We start from the raw sequence: 17,312 nt of genomic DNA, 5'->3' as shown, positions 1-17,312 counted from the left end.
AAAAGACTCCAAATGGTCAAAGCAATCTTGAGAAATAACAAAGCTGGAGGCATCACACTTCCTGATTTCAAACCATATTACAAAGCTATAGTAATCAAAACAGTGTGGTACTAGAATAAAAACAGACACATAGACCAATGGAATAAAGTTGAGAGCCCAGAAATAAACCCACACATACGTTGTCAACTAATATTTGACAAGAGCACCAAGAATACACAATGGGTAAAGGATAGCCTCTTCAATAAATGGTATTGGAGAAACTGGATATCCACATGCAAAAGAATGAAACTAGACCCTTATCTTACACCAGTCACAAAAATTAATTCAAAATGGACTGAATACTTAAATGTAAGACCTGAAGCCATAAGACTCCTAGAAGACAACATAGGGGAAAACTCCTTGACATTGGTTTGGCCATTGATTTTTTGGGATTTTTTTGATAAGTTGGTAATATCCAAAATATAGAAGGAACTAATACAACCCAGCAGCTAATAACAATAATAATAATAATAATAAAGTCTGATTAAAAATGGGCAAAAGACCTAGATAGACATTTTTCTAAAGAAGACATACCAAAGGCCAACATGTACATGAAAATGTGCTCAACACCACTAATCATCAGGGAAATACAAATCAAAACCATAATGAACTATCACCTCACACCTGTTAGGAAGACTATTATCGAAAAGATAAGAGGTAAGTGTTGGTCAGGATATGGAAAAAAGGAAACCCTCGCGCACTGTTGGTAGGAATGTGAAGTGGTGCAGCCACTATGGAAAACAGTATGGAGGTTCCTCAAAAATTAAAAAATAGAACTACCATAGGATCTAGTAATCCTATTTCTGGGTATATATCCAAAGGAAACAAAATCAATATCTAGAAGAGATAGCTATACTGCCATGTTCACTGAAGCAGTATTCACAAATAGCCAAGCTATGGAAACAACCTAAGTGCCCACTGATGGATGAGTGAATAATGAATATATATATGATATAAATGCTATATATATGTGTATGATCATATGTGTGTATGTATATGTGTGTGTGTGTGTGTGTGTGTGTATATATATATATATATCTCACAGGAGTATTATCCAACTGTGAAAAAGGGAATCCTGCCACTTGCAACAACATGGATGAACCTGGAGCACATTATGCTAAGTGCAATAAGCCATGAAAGGCAAATACAGTTTTGTATCACTCATACATGGGACCTAAAAGGGTACTCATAGGGGCACCTGGCTGTCTCAGTTGGTGGAGCATGTGACTCTTGATCTTCGGGTTGTGAGTTTGAGCCCCATACTGGATGTAGAGATTGCTTAAAAATAAAATCTTTAGAAAAAGAAAAAAGAGGGTATTCATAGAAACAGAATAGAATGGTGGTTGCCAGGGGCTGGGGGTGGGGAAATGGGGAGATGATTGTCAAAGGGTACAAACTTTCCATTATTATATGAATAAGTTCTGGGGATATAATGAACAGCATGGTGACTATAGTTAATACTGTACTGGATGCTTGAAAACTGTTGAGAGTAGATCTTATGTGTTCTCACCACACACACAAAATAGTAGCTATGAGAAGTGATGGATGTGTTAATTAACCTGATGTAACCATTTCACAATACATACACATATAGTTTCTTTTGGGGGGGGGGAGAGTGAGGGAGGGACAGAGGGAGAGGGAGAGCCCACTGCGGGACTCCATCCCACGACCCTGAGATCATGACCTGAGCTGGAATCAAGAGTCTGACACTTAACTGACTGAGCCACCCAAGCGCCCCACACAATGCATGCAAATATAAAATCATCATGTACACCTTAAATATATACAATTTTACTTGTCAATTATACCTCAATAAAGCCAGGGGGGAATAATTGAATAACTAAATCCACCTGAGTGGTTTAAAGATGGCAAAGAGGGGTGCCTGGGTGGCTCAGGTCATGATCCCAGGGTCCTGGGATCGAGCCCCGCATCGGGCTCCCTGCTCCGCGGGAAGCCTGCTTCTCCCTCTCCCACTCCCCCTGCTTGTGTTCCCTCTCTCGCTGTGTCTCTCTTTCTATCAAAATAAATAAAATCTTTAAAAAAAATAAAGATGGCAAAGACTGAAATTTGAGTGGGGTTTTAGGGAAGGCAGGACTTCCTCGAGGGGGCCACGGAGGATATTTTAAGGAGGAATGTTGCAGAAGAGACAGTCTCTGTCTCTCTCTCTCTCTGTCCACTGCCAAACTTGTTGCAAAGAACCTGGGAAGCTCCACTGTCTCTGGATCTACAGGTATTAGCCCAGGAGTATGTGACGTAAGGGGGTGCCAGGAACCGGCACGCACAGAGAGGGGGATGTGTGACAGAGGGGAGGAAGAGAGGGAAGGAGAACTAGAAGCCAGGGGAAAGAAGACAGACCCGACCTCCAGAAGTTCCTATGTCGAAGGAGCTGGCAGAGTGGAGTTGGGTTACAAAATCCTGGGAAGAAGCCTTCCGTAAGTCAACAATCTCCCCCAACCCCTATTATTTTAAAATCAGATTTAAAAATACAATACTGCCTTTGCTGAAAATGAGGTATCCGTATCCTGGCATTATCTACCGCATGGAAGTTCAGCTATTATATTTTACCTCACAGCTGTCTTCACATATTAATATAATTTTGATTGCAGAGGCAGCTTTTCGTGGATACAGTGATAATAACAGTAAATACAGACTTTATGATGAAATACATACATTGTCCTGATGCACCTGTGCTTGTTGACTGCTCACTCAACATAATAAACACCAAGGAAACATGAGTTTGTTTCATCATACCATGGCAGCACAGGAATGTATTTTAAGCAAGCGGCTTTCTTAGGGGCCATAGCATTTTATTTCTTGATTTTGATGATGGTTACATGGATATTTGCTTTCTATTTAAACTGTGCATATGCTTTATGCTCATTGTTCCTGTGCTCTCCCTCTCTCATGCACATAAACATACGTACACAGGAGAAGAAATAAGAAAGAGAAGTGAAAAGTGAGAAAAAAAACAAAAACCTTAAGCTGCTGTTTGTTCTATGCTCAGCAATCACAAATGATTTATGTAATAAAGTACTCATGGAAAAACTCTTAGCATTAATCTAGAAAGGAATACTGATTACCCAAAGCTTTTCTATTTGTCCTACTTTACTTGCATTGGCCATTCTTTGCTATTTAATATAGCTCAGAGAGGGCTGATTTTTTTTCCATAATCTTAAATAGAGACTCACATAAGAGACCATTTCTTTGCACATTGCTGAACTTGTTGCAAACTGTGTGGTTGGGTTTAATGGAATATATATATATATATGAGAATGAATGAAAAAGAATGTATATATGCGTGTGTATATGTGTACATGCGTATGTGCGCGCGCACACACACACACACACACACACACACACACACACTTCCTAAGTCCTATATATGATTCTCAACTCTTTATTTGTAATGTAAGGCTCAGAGAATCTAGACAATGTGCCCATAATAATACCCGACTCTAGCTAATTGTTTCAGTCCGAGTTGATTAGGCATTCAGAAATCTTGCAATACCTTGGAATCATAAAATATGGCAGGATGATATCAGTGCAGATACTTAATTCAGTTGTGTTGTACCAGCACCCTCAATGTCAGAAAACTGGAATAAGTGAAAACATCCAACTCTCCTTATTAGGTCCTGGGTATGACAATATTTTCAAAACCTGGATCCATAAATAGGTGGGATGGAAGGAAACAGATTTTCATCCCTTTAGAAGCCCTAGCAGAATAATCACAAGGTGAATGCAGCAAATGGGCTGGTAGGTGCAATATTTTTAGGCACTATCGGTAGAAATTTCATCAAATGTACCTTCTCTCTGAGAAGCAAAGTCTCTTATGTCATATGAAAGTATCACTGATTCACTACTCACACTTGGGTCTGAGAAACAGATGACACAGGACTCTCTCAAAAAGAAGTCTGCCTCATATTAGCAATGATATGGTCCTTAATTTTGCCAATACCCTGTACTTTTCATCAGCTCCAAATGAACTAAGAATTATCAGTGGGTCCCAGTCCCTGAGACAAGTTCTGTGAATCCATTTTTCAAAATTCATTTTCACTGGCCATTCTCTTGACCTATTTGCACGTGACAAGTATTACTTTCCCTTGCAGGTACTCTTTGAGAGCTCAACCTCAAAAACTATTTGCAAAATGAGCCAACTCTGAGGGCTGCCATGTTTTTTATTTAAACGCATGATATGGGGCGGCCTGGGTGGCACAGCTGGTTAAGCGACCGACTCTTGATTTCAGTTCAGGTCGCAATCACAGGGTCGTAAGATGGAGCCCGACCACAGGCTCCGTGCTCAGTGAGGAGTCAGCTTGAGATTCTCTCTCCCTCTGCCCCTCCCCCCCTGCTCATGTGCTTGCCCTCTCTAAAATAAATAAATAAATCTTTTAAAAAATGCACAATTAATTGTTCCACCTACATTTTGTGTTTCATTATCCCTACATTTAAGTCTTGAGTTCCCTACAATATTACTTGCCAGTCCCTCTTTGGGCACAAGGTTTCTCTCCGTTGATACTTTGCTCAATGCAAAACCATTCCGTTGAAAATTCCACCAGCCATTATTTTTACCATGGAAGGCTTTTCAAATTAACATGTGTTCAGAGACATCATCATCACAGCTATAAACACAGCTAACAATGATCAGGGAATCGGCCAGATTTTCTCAACCTCAGTCTCCCAATCGGCTGTTCCAGGATGTCTTTTGAACACATTAAAATGGATCCTTTGGGGGTGCTGGGTGGCTTAGTCGGTTGAGCATCTGACTCTTGATTTCAGTTCAGGTCATGATCTCAGGGTTGTGAGATCGAGCCCTACATCGGGCTCTGCACTCAGCAGAGTCTGCTTGGGATTCTCTCTTTCCCTCTCCCTCCCCACCCCCACTATCTCTCTCTTTCTCTCTCTCTCTCTCTCTAAAATAAAAATAAATCTTTTTAAAAATTAAAATAAAGTAAAATGGATCCTTTAGCTCATTTCCCCCCTCTCCCTTTGGCTCATCAAGTTAATAGGGGTGCCTTTCCAGCCTGACCACCTCCTTTTGATCGGGGTGTGGGGAGAGGCAGAATCACCAAATTTGTTTCCTTTTACGTGAGCTTCATCTTCCAAGGCTAAAGCTAACCTGGACAGAAGTTCGAAGCAATTTTAAATTTTGTTTCTGATTTTCACTGAAATGTTCCCGACCTAGGAAGTAAATAAGAGAAGTTTTAAAATGGAAAATGTAATGAGATAAAATAGAAAAAATGTTGGAAAAAAATTTGGTTTCTTTACAAATGAGCATGATTGAAAAGAGTATTACTTACATATATTCAAAGTCTATAGAAAGGAAAAAAATAACAGGTAAGTCTCCTTGCTCCCTACCTACCTCTTACTTCTCAAATGGAAGCCACTGTTAATGATTGCTTAAGTAACTCTCAAGAAAAGAAAGGATGCATTTAACATCATATATAGGTATATTTGTTTTCATTCATACAAATGGGATTATGCTATAAATACTGGTCTGTTCCTTGAGCATTTTCATTTAGTAATATATATCTTGGAGATGCTTCCACATCAACACATATAGATTTCCCTCATTATTTTTCATGGTTGTACAGTATACCACTGTATGGATGTACCATTATATAATTAGTCCTCTGGTTAAGTAAGATTATAAACAAAGCTGCAGTATTTTATATAATAGCTCACTGTACTTTTTTTGTAAGACCATTTGTAGGGTCAATTCCTGACAGTGGAATCACTTACTATGTGCATTTTTTTTAAAGATTTTATTTATTTCTTCGTCAGAGAGAGAGGGAGAGTGAGCACAAGCAGGGGGAGCTGCAGGCAGAGGGACAGCCCGACTCCCCGCTGAGCAGGGAGCCCAATGCGGGACTCGATCCCAGGACCCTGCGATCATGACCTGAGCCGAAGGCAGACGCTTAACTGACTGAGCCACCCAGGCGTCCCTTACTATGTGCATTTAAAGCTTCTAGGAATTAACAAATGGCCCTCCAAAACACTTGCAACAATTTGTATTATACAGTGTGTGAGAATATCTGTTTCTGTACCCCCTTTGTCAGTAATGGGTATCATCAAACTTAAATTGTCGATCATCTGACAGGCAAAAAAAATTTGTCTAGATGCTTTTGTTCCTTTGTAATTATTTAATTATTAGTCAGACCCAAGCCTCACTTTGTGCTTTTTTTTTTTTTTTTTTTTTTTAGTAACTGGTATGTCTCTTTGTGAATTGCTAATTCTTATCCTTTCTTCCTTCTTAAACTAGACTATCTCTTTCAGTTGGATTATAAGAGAATATGACTCTATTCCAGGAACCAATATTGTACTGTATGTTAACTATCTGAAATTTAAATTAAAAAAAGAGAGAGAAAACATGACTCATTTTTACCCTTTGATGCAAAAGTGTTGAAGCCACCCAGTTACTGACTCAGTGGCTACAGACAGGGGCAGAGTCACTATCTTCTCCCTTTCCTGTTCATCGTCCAGAGACTCTGTCACAGACGTAGCTGACTTCGGGTTGTTCAGAAGTTCCCCTAGCATATTAATTTCAATTTCAACTTTAAAATTTCCCATTTAAGTCACTTGATCCATGTTTTTAGTTGAAAACATAAACAGTGGATGTAAAACGGTACCGGCTTTATTATACTCTGCAAGAGAAAATTTCAGGATGGTACAATTTTTCTGTAAGAGCATTTTGGCAATGCATCTCCAAAGACTTAGACACCTACCTTCCTTTCCCCAAAAATTCCACTCTGTGACTAACAGCAAAAAATGGTGAATACACTAGGATATGTCCATCTAGTAGAATACTATGCAGCTATTTAAGATGATGTAGAAAATACATAATGGTGTGGAAAAGATTCACAGTATATTTCTAAGGGGAAAAAACATCTGGTTTGTATTAATGGCGAGCTAGGTTATTTGGATGATGAACTTTCCCACTGCAGACAACTACGAGAAATGAGGAATATTAAAAGCAAACAAACAAGAGTTTTTTATATGATATGAAATTGCTAACCAGATAATAAGGAATTATATGAACCCCAAAGCAAGACATAGCAAGAAGCCAGAGAGGTATGTGGCCAAGTTTTGCCCAGAGGATGTTTGCCGGTCCAGACTAAACTCAGCAGAAGAACAGAGCTGCACTTGAGGGAACTTCAGAGTCTTACAAGGATCCAGAGGTCAAAGCCAGGGCCCATCAATGATGGTGATCTAATGAGAGTCCTACCCAAAGGAATTAGAGACCCTAAAAGAGCACTTCCTGAAAGTAAGCCCTCCCATATCACCCGAGGCTAAGGGTCTGTAGATAGAGTTGCCTTGGTGATAAGCAGAATTGGAAAGTGGGGGAGAAATCCACTATTGAGAGTGTAACCACAGGCTGTTCCCTTTCATGGATTCCAATCCAAATTCCCATCAATGGAGTGATCCAAGCAAAACCAAAAAAAACCCAACCAACCAAACAAAACAACTCTAAAGGAGTGGCTGAGGCAGAGGAGAATTCAAGAAACTGAAAAAGCCAGATTGTTGGAAGATCACGTACGGGGGCGCTGAAATCATGATAGGCGAGGCAGAGACAGTGGGGGCACAAAGGAGCTCAAGTAATCCAGAAACGATGGGGAGGAGCCCAGGGGCTAGCGCAGGATGGTGACCAAGCCAAGAACAGGTCATAACACTATAGACGGGGAGAGACACGGCCCCACATCTGTACACATGTTCTACAATAAAAAGCTATTATTCCTCAAAAATAAATACAAAAAGAATTATTGTAAAAACTGTAGGGCCATTTCAAATAGTCTTTGGAAAGAACCAAACATAGATGAATATACGCGCGCGCGCGCACACACACACACACACACACACACACACACACACACACATCTGATAGGAGTCTTTGATATAGATTCTCCCGTGAGTTACATGCTTCAGAATAAAGGTGTTGAAAATAGCAAAAACTTTCTTACAAATAAAAAGCAGCACTAATGGGGTATAAAGTGAATATTCTATTAAAAATTGTGAAGCTGAAGAATGTCATTCTGTGTTAATAAATAACAACAATGTATACTCTATCTACCTCAGATTCAAATTATTATTTTACCGAGCTCTGCTTTTTAAAAACCAGAATTGTGAGTTTTATTGGTGAGTAAACAATGTTACATCTGAATATCTCTCCTCCTGAGAACATTATCGTATACCCTTTGAAACAGAAAATTAGGAAAACATTTAATTCTTTCTACTTTCTACTTGGCCTACCCTCAACAACCCCTAAAAGCAGGAAGAGAGGACGTAGAAGGGCAGTAAACGGTGGTGCAGAATGAGGAAGAATGATTTTGCACTGGAGGTGGCCAGAATGATTTCACATGTAGCACCCGATACTAAGCCATAAAAGTCTCAGCATAATTTAGTGTTTGTATCAACCACTGAAGCAAACAGGGTAAGATTTACCCAATGAACATTTATCACTCTGTCCTGTTTCAAAGCTATAATTTGCAGAGCAGTGGGAAGGGTTTATGTGTTGACCATGACGTGCTCATCCTGCTGAAAATTTCTTGTCCATCTTCATAACCACGCCCTTGTATTTCATTCGACCTCCAGTTACAATGCATTTCTTCTCAGGTTATCACAACAATATTCTGATAAAGTTGTAGAGGTTGATACTGTTACTGGCATCTTTATAAATGGGAGGCCCAGGGGTACCTGAGTGGCTGTCAGTTATGCGTCTGCCTTAGGCTCAGGTCATGATCCTGGGGTCCTGGGATGGAGCCCCCAGTCAAGCACCCCTCTCTCTCTGATCCTCCCCCCTGCTTGTGTGCTCTCTCTCTCTCTCTCTCATGAATTTAAAAAAAAAAAAAATCTTTGGGTGCCTGGTCACTCAGTTGGTTAAGTGTCTGCCTTCGGTTCAGGTCATGATCCCAGAGACCCAGGATCAAGGCCCGCATCAGGCTCCCTGCTCAGTGGGAAGCCTGCTTCTCTCTCTGACCCTCCCCCACCCATGCTCTCTCCCTCTCTCTCTCTCAAATAAATAAATAAATAAAATCTTTAATAAATGGGAGGCCTAAAGTCCCAAGTCCCAAAGGCCAAGTCCCAAGTCTACCTCTGCCAGCCTGGAGCAGGCCTTCCGGAAGGTCACGCCCCTCCCTTGGAACACCTACTCTGGATCCACACATCCAAACCCTGCCCCTCGTCCGTAGCCGGAGACACACTGGAAAAAGCACCAAATTTTGGCTCAGAAACCCTCAGTTAAAAGTGCTGCTTCACCTACCTATCAGCTCCATGCCTCTGAACAAGCGACAGTATCTACTCACCTTGGTTTTCACATGTAAAATGAGGATAACATCTGTTGGGCCTATTTCAGAATGCTGCGGAAGAACAACTAAGAGATACACGTGGAAACTCGCAGTAAGCCACAAGGTCCGGCTTGGGTCCTACTTAATCCAGGGAGCCTTCCAGCTTTTCAACCCAGCCCACACTGAACTCCCCCTGGCATTTCCTGCCATGCTATTTATCTTAGCCCTTGATATATTTGCTCTTGTATTGCTACTCAAATACTCCCCAGTCAGGAACATCTTCCTTGCACAGAACCTAGCCTGGGACTGTAAGCACAGCACTGCTCTCTCTATTACCAATGTTGTGAATGAACCGGCAGAGCAGAGAGTAGAATCTGGCCTTCCTGGTACCACCGTGTTCACTTCTACAAGACGTTTTTTAAAAGCTTTCCTTATGGTATCCAGTTATATTCACACTCTAATTAAAGGGCACTATTGACTGGAAAAATGTTCGCTTTAAAAGAAGAGGGTACACTGTATAAACTGCTTGAGGGGACCGAAGTATGGCCCAATCACAGATAAGATTCCAGAAGCTCCCCAAGTCTGGGGAATCCTGCCAAGAGTGCCTGGAGAGGTACTCTCCTTAGGTTAAGGAGGTCTCACAAGGGAAAATCCTGCTGGACATACTTGCAAATCAGGCAGACTTTGTTTGATTGCTACAGGCAATAAGGCGTCGAAAGGTTTTCAATTTCTCCTGGGGAAGATGCACTCAAAGTACACAGGGTATTTTCCTCAGGGGCTCTTGGAAGCATTCCCACAAAAACCCAGCTGCTAGTAGCACTTTACCTGATCTTTGAAAACCAGCGTGCTGGGGCTTGACCGCGGTTTGTCTCTAAATGAGTAAGTGGCCATTTGCTTCTTAAGTAAGTCTAAGAAGTCAGGAGGCGCATATAGGGGAAGGTCATTTAGTACCGGATCGTTTCTTTGCACAAGAGGTGGTTTTTTCCTTCCTTCGTTTTTAAAATTGTAGGTTGGTATCACTGGATTTAATAAGGATTCTTCAATGAAAGTTTTCAAGTGGTAAGTGCCAGGGATAGGAGTGTTCTGTGGAAAATTGACATCATTTTTCAGATCAGTGTGCAAACTGGTAACATCTCCTAAAGCATCATTCTTAGAAGGTCACTCTTAAGGAAGATTTCCTTCTGTTTTAAGGTTTAATAAAATTTTATCGGGGTGCCTGGGTGGCTCAGTTGTTGAGCGTCTGCCTTCGGCTCAGGTCATGATTCCAGGTCCTGGGATCGAGCCCCCGCATCGGGCTCCCTGCTCGGCGGGGAGCCTGCTTCTCCCTCTCCCACTCCCCCTGCTTGTGTTCCCTCTCTCGCTGTGTCTCTCTCTGTCAAATAAATAAATAAAATCTTTAAAAAAATAAAAATAAAATAAAATTTTATCAAATATAGTAAACACTCCTGACAGAACAATATTTCAAGAGAATCATGATTATTTCCTTTCTGAGACAACTATAGCAAATGGGTTGCGGCCATGGTTGGAAGTTTTGACTTTTTAAAAGGTAACTTCAGAGATACTAAAACTTGAGATGCAGTTGGACCTATAAATGTCAGGTCTCTCTTGAGACCACTCAGGACAGTTTCTTGACTAAAAAAAAAGTTAGCCTACTTCTGCTGGGTAGATACTACACTACATTTCTCTCTAGCCCTCAAATGAGCAGCTAAAAAATAAGAACATGAGGCTGAGGATGAACTGGCAGAGCATGTGGTCTCCGGCCCAATAGGAGGTTTGGTTCTTTCAAATCACAACCACAGTGTGGCTGAATGGCCAGACCTGAAAGTTTAGTCACTGCTGCTTTTGTGGCCGAATTTCCAGTGAGCACCCGGCTTGGTTCCACCATTAAAATTCCATTTCAAGAAGGCTTTGGCCCATGGGCCCCTCTATTATTGAAGGGTGTGGACAGAAAATATTTCTACAGTATAGAAATGATGTCTCTTGAATGGGGATCTTCTGGTCATTTTTTCTTCATTACCACCTTGCTTTCCTACATTGACCATGTTAACAGAACTTATCACAAGCTCTATGCCGTCTAAGATACAAACTGAAACCCAAACTCCTTTTATAGAATGGAGGCATTTTCTTCTGTAATCTCACCGAGATCATAAGCTATATTGACCTTATCTAGATATCCTGTAAAGCATCTAGACTCGTAGAGTTGTTTTAGTTTGTACTGCATCTAAAATTTAATGATACTAAAATTATAAACAGGAAATGAGGTCCACTGTTTTCTTACAATTGTTAGTGACTTAAAAGGTAAGGCTGATTAAAATATCAATGGAAACATGAATCTCTTGAATAGGAAGAGTAAAAACACACATACTGTTAATGCTACTCTCCACCATCCTTCTCTTTCAACAGATGATGTCTTTCGGGTTGGTTTCTATTAACAAACATAAAATGTGCTTATTCATTTGAGAGGTGATCCCTGGAAGTTAAATATATTTTATAAAACATTTGCTTGAAGAAATCAATACCTGTATCAAATCGGTCAGCCTGAATTAAAATAAAAGCTACAAAATGATAAATTTTGCCTGACTTATTTCCTTAAAGGGCTATTTTATGACTTGAAGTGCTTCTAAATTCCCATCTAAATTCCCTTTGGAAAAATGAGAGTAATAAACATCCTCGTTTCACAAGAGATGTCATAAGGAAAATTAGATGTCACAAAATTTGGTGTTCCTAGGAAGGACAGAGTGTATTATAATAATTGTATTATAATACAATCCAAAATTGTATTATAATAGATTTATGGTTTAGGTGCTGTGCTGGGAATTCAAGGTAGAAGTCATCAAATTAATGTGATATTGGGATACAAATCCCAGTGATATGGCAAATGTTGAAAACTGCCCTTTCCTGTTTTTGTACATACTATTATGTATCATACAAATATGATACAGCTAGTTCTCTCAGCTTGTCCAGCCAGCTGTTACACTAAAGAGGCAGAACAACAGAGGAGCCAGGCGGACTGGGGCTTGAACCCCAGCTCTGACACTTACTAACTAGGAGCACTACATAAGTTACTTAATCCTTATGAGCCTGAACTCCCTCCTAGGAGTATAAAAATAAGGCATAACAAGGCTGGCATGAGAATAAGCCATTATACATTTAAAGACTTGTACCCACAACCAGGGCCCAATAAACGGTAGCTTATTTTTAACACCTCATCTGCCAAGTTAAAAAGCAGATGATTTTGGTATTCCTTAGTTTCCAAGGACGCTCTTGGTTTCCACAGTGAGTACCCTATACCCATTTATTATTATCCCACATTTGTTTCGGCCTCACCACCAACAGAACACGGTTGTTTAGTTTTTTCCTTTTGTGCTACTTTGACTAGGTGAAGTCATTAAAACATTGAATTGTACTTCCATTTTTAATGCTTTTGTTACTACTACAAAATATAGGTTATTTCAAGCAACAGTGCATTAGAAATAAACTAATCAGTAAAACTGATACAATTCATTCTTCCTCTTAGCAACTTATATCCACTCTACTTATGAGTAGAGCTTTAGTTTTACTATGAAATGTGCATTTCTCCAAAAAAAAAACCACAGTTTCATACACATTGCTAAGTCTGAATTTCTTCCCGTACGTTCCCTTTATTAGATTTATGTTGAATCTTCTCTGTTGCACATTTATAGTCACAGAAATCAAACTTTCTCAGGCAGGTCAAGGCAAGCCTCCCACCTCTACCTAGGACCAGGAAAATCAAGTGGGAAGAAGGGAGAAGTAAACACTGTACTTCTAAAGGAAGGCGATTGGCAGCCGCTGTTTTGTTTTGCCCAAGGTGGCGATCTAAACTCCACCCACCTATCACTTTAAATTCATTTTAGGGGTGAATCACTTTATGAAAGATAGACTAAACATCCTTCGCCCAAATATATTTAAAAACTAAACGAAGGTACTTTAAGATATTTTATAAATACTAAAATAAGAGGCAGGGGCAAAAACATGTGCCTTCGACTAAGGAAAAACCTATCCTCTCGGCAAAGGGAGAAATCAAAGCAGTTGCCCTGCGCAGATGGTAGTACGGAAGAAGGAAAGAAAATACAGAAAATAAAGGACGAATGGAAGGATGAGGGAGAGCAAAGGAAGAGGAAATAAAACCAAGTAGACTCAGATAAAGATCAGGACGACTGGACTGCAGGGTAGGTAGGAGGGCAGGGAGAGGTGCGAAGAGCAAACCAAGGGGTGCAAAGTCCCAGCGTTAGAGAGAAGTGGGAGTTCGGCCAGGGAAGCCCGGGGCGCGGGATAGCAGTGGGTAGTGGGAGCCAGGGGAGGGTGTTTGTACCGAGGAGGTGACTACCAAACTGCCAGGTCCCAGGTCTTCCCTTAGGGAATTGGAGGTGATGGCGATGACTGGCTGGTCCATTGCGGCCTCCTCGCTCCCTCAGCCTGGGATGGCGTCTGGTTGCCAGGAGGCGCCTGGGGCCCGCGGGCTGCCGAGAGTGCGCAGGGAACACGCCCACTCGGTGTCCGGTGGTGCGGGCAGGGAGGCGGGCGCGCGGAGGCCCCGCGCCACGCCTCGCGCACAGGAAATCCTCAGGCGCCATCACGCACACTTGCGGTGAGAAATCTAGGGCTCTGGAGGCGCGGCGGAGCCCTGGGTGGGTAGCTGCCCCAAGGGAGGCTCCCAAAAGACGGTTTGTGGGAGGCTGAGCGCACCATAATCCCCACCGGCCTTTTCGAAGTTACCCCCACCCCACTCCCCCAAGCAGGTAGACAGTATGCTTCGTAGGCATACTTGGCTTTAGCGCCAAAAATCAGCCTTAGCACCCACTTTCTAAGATGGTTTCTAAGCTCCTCCGGAGGGAAATTTTGGGGGTGTCTCTTCTGCCTCTGATTTTAGGAGTGAGCACTAGACACAGTGGGCTTCCCTAGCTAAAATGCTATTCCCTTCTTCGACAGCCTAGCAAACCTCAAGAGTCAATCAACTCCTCTGAGAAGTCCTCCTTGGCCTAATCTCTTGTAGCCCTAAGGACCCTGTGCCTATCTTTATGGGAGGATTCACTTTGACAAATCATTTCTGCCCTAATTCTTAAACACGTCCCAAACACAGGTTTTTGTCTTAATTCTGAGTCTTCTGAACACGGGAGAGATTAAAATATTCGAATAAATGACCAGTTTAGACGATGGACTAGCACAGTGCTTTTCAAAAATTAATGTACAGGGCGCCTGGGTTGGCTCAGTTGGTTAAGCGACTGCCTTCGGCTCAGGCACAGGTCATGATCATGATCCTGGAGTCCCGGGATCCAGTCCCCCATCGGGCTCCCCGCTCAGCGGGGGGTCTGCTTCTCCCTCTGACCCTCTTCCCTCTCGTGCTCTTTCTCTCTCTCAAATAAATAAAATCTTAAAAAAAAATTAATGTACATACAAAACATTTGGGGATCTTAATGAAAATACAGATTCGGATTCTGAGGCAGGGCCTAAGATTCTGTAGGTGATTTTCTGAGTAGTGAGAGACTAGAAGACTCCATTTCTCTTAATGGGATTCTAAATTTAACATAGGCTTTAAAAAAAAAAATAGGAGGGGGAAAAAAAAAACCAGACACCAAGTTTGAAATCACAACTGAAATTATAAGGCCAAGAGGCTAATAACCAGAGTTTTCACAAATGTAAGAGATTCAATCAAGTCCATCACTGTTCCTCATTTCACTTTCTTATTTTGGCTGAGCCTGTAAAAGTGGCTCAGCCGACTAGGGACTGGTACTCTAGAGACTAAAGGAATATGAAAGGTACAGAGAAGTCTAGAAACCCATACAAGGTGTGAAATAGAAAGAACATCTAGATGAGAAAATAGTTTTTTGAGTATCTCAAAAATAGAAACAGCACAGGTCAATGACTTCAAGGACTTTACCAGTAAGACAAAGCATGTAGGATAAACAAAATGTCCTCTTAAGAAAACACAGTCTTGTACAGTCTCACTGAGAAAAATTTAGGATTTATTTTCAGGTTATCATTAACAGCAGTTTTAAAAGGCGGGGTTCTCTCTCGGACTACACTAAGTAGAGGCCAACAGTGCCTTTCTAGGCATCAGATCTTTAATAAAAATCTGTAAAATACATCCTAAAATATGGATTATTTTTAACTGCAGTGATAATTTTTGTTAGAATTATGAGAGCAAACATGCTACAGACAGTATGAGGTAAGAATTATCAATTACCACAATCCTGCTAAAACAAAACAGGCAATATGGTTAAGATGTGAAGATAGGACTAGTCCTGAGTTCCAGTTAAGACTGTTGTAAGTAGAATTGAGGTAAGAATCCAGCTCAGTATATGCCCAATATGACCAGTTAAATTATATAAAACTGCTCTATACACTTCAGGGGTGCCTGTGTGTGGTGCAGTCGGTTAAGCATCTGACTCTTGGTTTCAGCTCAGGTTGTGATCTCAGGGCCATGAGATGGAGCCAAGTCTGGCTCCATGCTCAGCAAGGACTCTGCTTGAGTTTCTCTTTCCATCTTCTTCTGCCCCTCCTCCCCCAACTGCCCCACTCTCTAAAAAATAAATATTAAAAAAAAAAACCTGCTGTATCCTTCAATTTCCTATAAAATCAAAATAATGCCAACTTTGTGACTTTTGTGAATATAAAAATCAGCAATTAATGTGAGATACAAAAGCACCCCCAAAATAGTGTGCCCCCTTTCACCTTAACTTAAACTTGAAAATGTAGGAATCGGAAGAACTACCAAAGTGGTGAAGACAGACTAATTCCCTTATATTACAGAGTCATAACTGGCTTAACAGCATAGTAACATCAACTGAACACTTATTGCAAATGCCAAGGACTATGCTAAGTGCTTTACCTTCACTATTTTAAAAGCCAAGCTGGTAAATCATACCCATTTTGCAGGTAACGTAACTGAAGCTTAAGGTAGTATTGACCTCTTTAGGTTTATCCACAGCAGTGATCTGAGCACTGCTGAAATAAAACTCCAAAGTCCATGTTTAATACACTGCAGACTATTGTGCCTCAATAGCCAGACACATTTATCTTCTCCCACCAAATATCTTGCTGGCCGCCTTCCTTTTGACTAAACAGTTACATGTAATGAAGGTCTTCCTATTTAATTGACTGCCTAATATGTAATAATATAATACCCCACTAGGATTATCAATGCCTGTAACTTCCCTTTAAAACCTATTTCTCTTGTTCTTCAATAACCATTCAGTTTTTTATTTTCTGGTAGAATAACAATGGTATTAAAATAGTCCAAGATGGGCAGTAACCTGCCAAATGGATTGCTCCCTGGAAAGATAAACCCTGTGGCTACAATAATCAGGTAACAATTACTTAATGTTTTAATCTTGGCTCTCGTTTGCTATGGAATCTTTCATTAAGTATTTAAAAGGTAGCTACAAAACAAAAAAAATCAGATAACCACTTTTTGAGTAGCTTAAAATTATAGAGAAAGCAATGGTTTAGAAGCAAGCAAAAACTAAAACAAGGTTTAGTTACTGCCAATCCACTCCTAAAGATACCTTTTTTTTATAAAGCATGCCCTGGATACGCAGAACTGAAAATTCTCCCTCGCTTTATGAAAAAGGAAAAAGCACTATGAATAAAACATTAGCAAATAGAAGAAAAAACATAATGACACCCCCTGCCTTTGGATTGTTTGTAACAGAAATATTTCTAAAAATCATTGCCTGGCTAAAGTTAATATGGACAAATGGACATGCCAAAGTTGAAAAATATGTAAAAAAGACTGGAAACAATGAACACCTACATTATGTCAGCTCCCAGGCTAGCTAGGTACATTATAAAAGGTTTTTTAATCTTTCACTTAAACCTTTTGAAGGAAGTATAATTTAAAAACTAAACACAATCTAGGTAGTAAAACAGTAACAACAAAAACTTATCTAAATTACACCAAGTAAAAACCACCCCCGTATTTGATTCTCAGAATTGTTCGACCTCAGGTTAATTAAAGGACTCAGATTCAGAGCA

General features: G+C 40.7%; 1 protein-coding gene across 1 annotated transcript in view; it reads right to left on the bottom strand.

Moving 5' to 3' along the window:
• The window catches only part of STPG4 (sperm-tail PG-rich repeat containing 4), a 39,319-nt gene extending 25,556 nt beyond the window's left edge, over positions 1-13,763 (bottom strand). Inside the window, exons 1-3 of the mRNA XM_028104092.1 lie at positions 13,651-13,763; positions 11,683-11,742; positions 10,143-10,400 (exon numbers count right to left, since the gene is read on the bottom strand). Coding sequence (XP_027959893.1) covers positions 10,143-10,400; positions 11,683-11,742; positions 13,651-13,731 — 399 coding nt within the window. The 5' untranslated portion in view covers positions 13,732-13,763. The remainder of the gene's footprint in view (positions 1-10,142; positions 10,401-11,682; positions 11,743-13,650) is intronic.
• Between the last annotated feature and the right edge of the window lie 3,549 nt (positions 13,764-17,312).

Source organism: Eumetopias jubatus, unplaced genomic scaffold (assembly GCF_037043125.1).
Source record: "Eumetopias jubatus isolate StellerSeaLion01/CBP00866 unplaced genomic scaffold, mEumJub1_p1.0 scaffold_9, whole genome shotgun sequence".
Taxonomy (NCBI): domain Eukaryota; kingdom Metazoa; phylum Chordata; class Mammalia; order Carnivora; family Otariidae; genus Eumetopias; species Eumetopias jubatus.
This window is presented reverse-complemented; position numbering and strand designations above follow the sequence as displayed.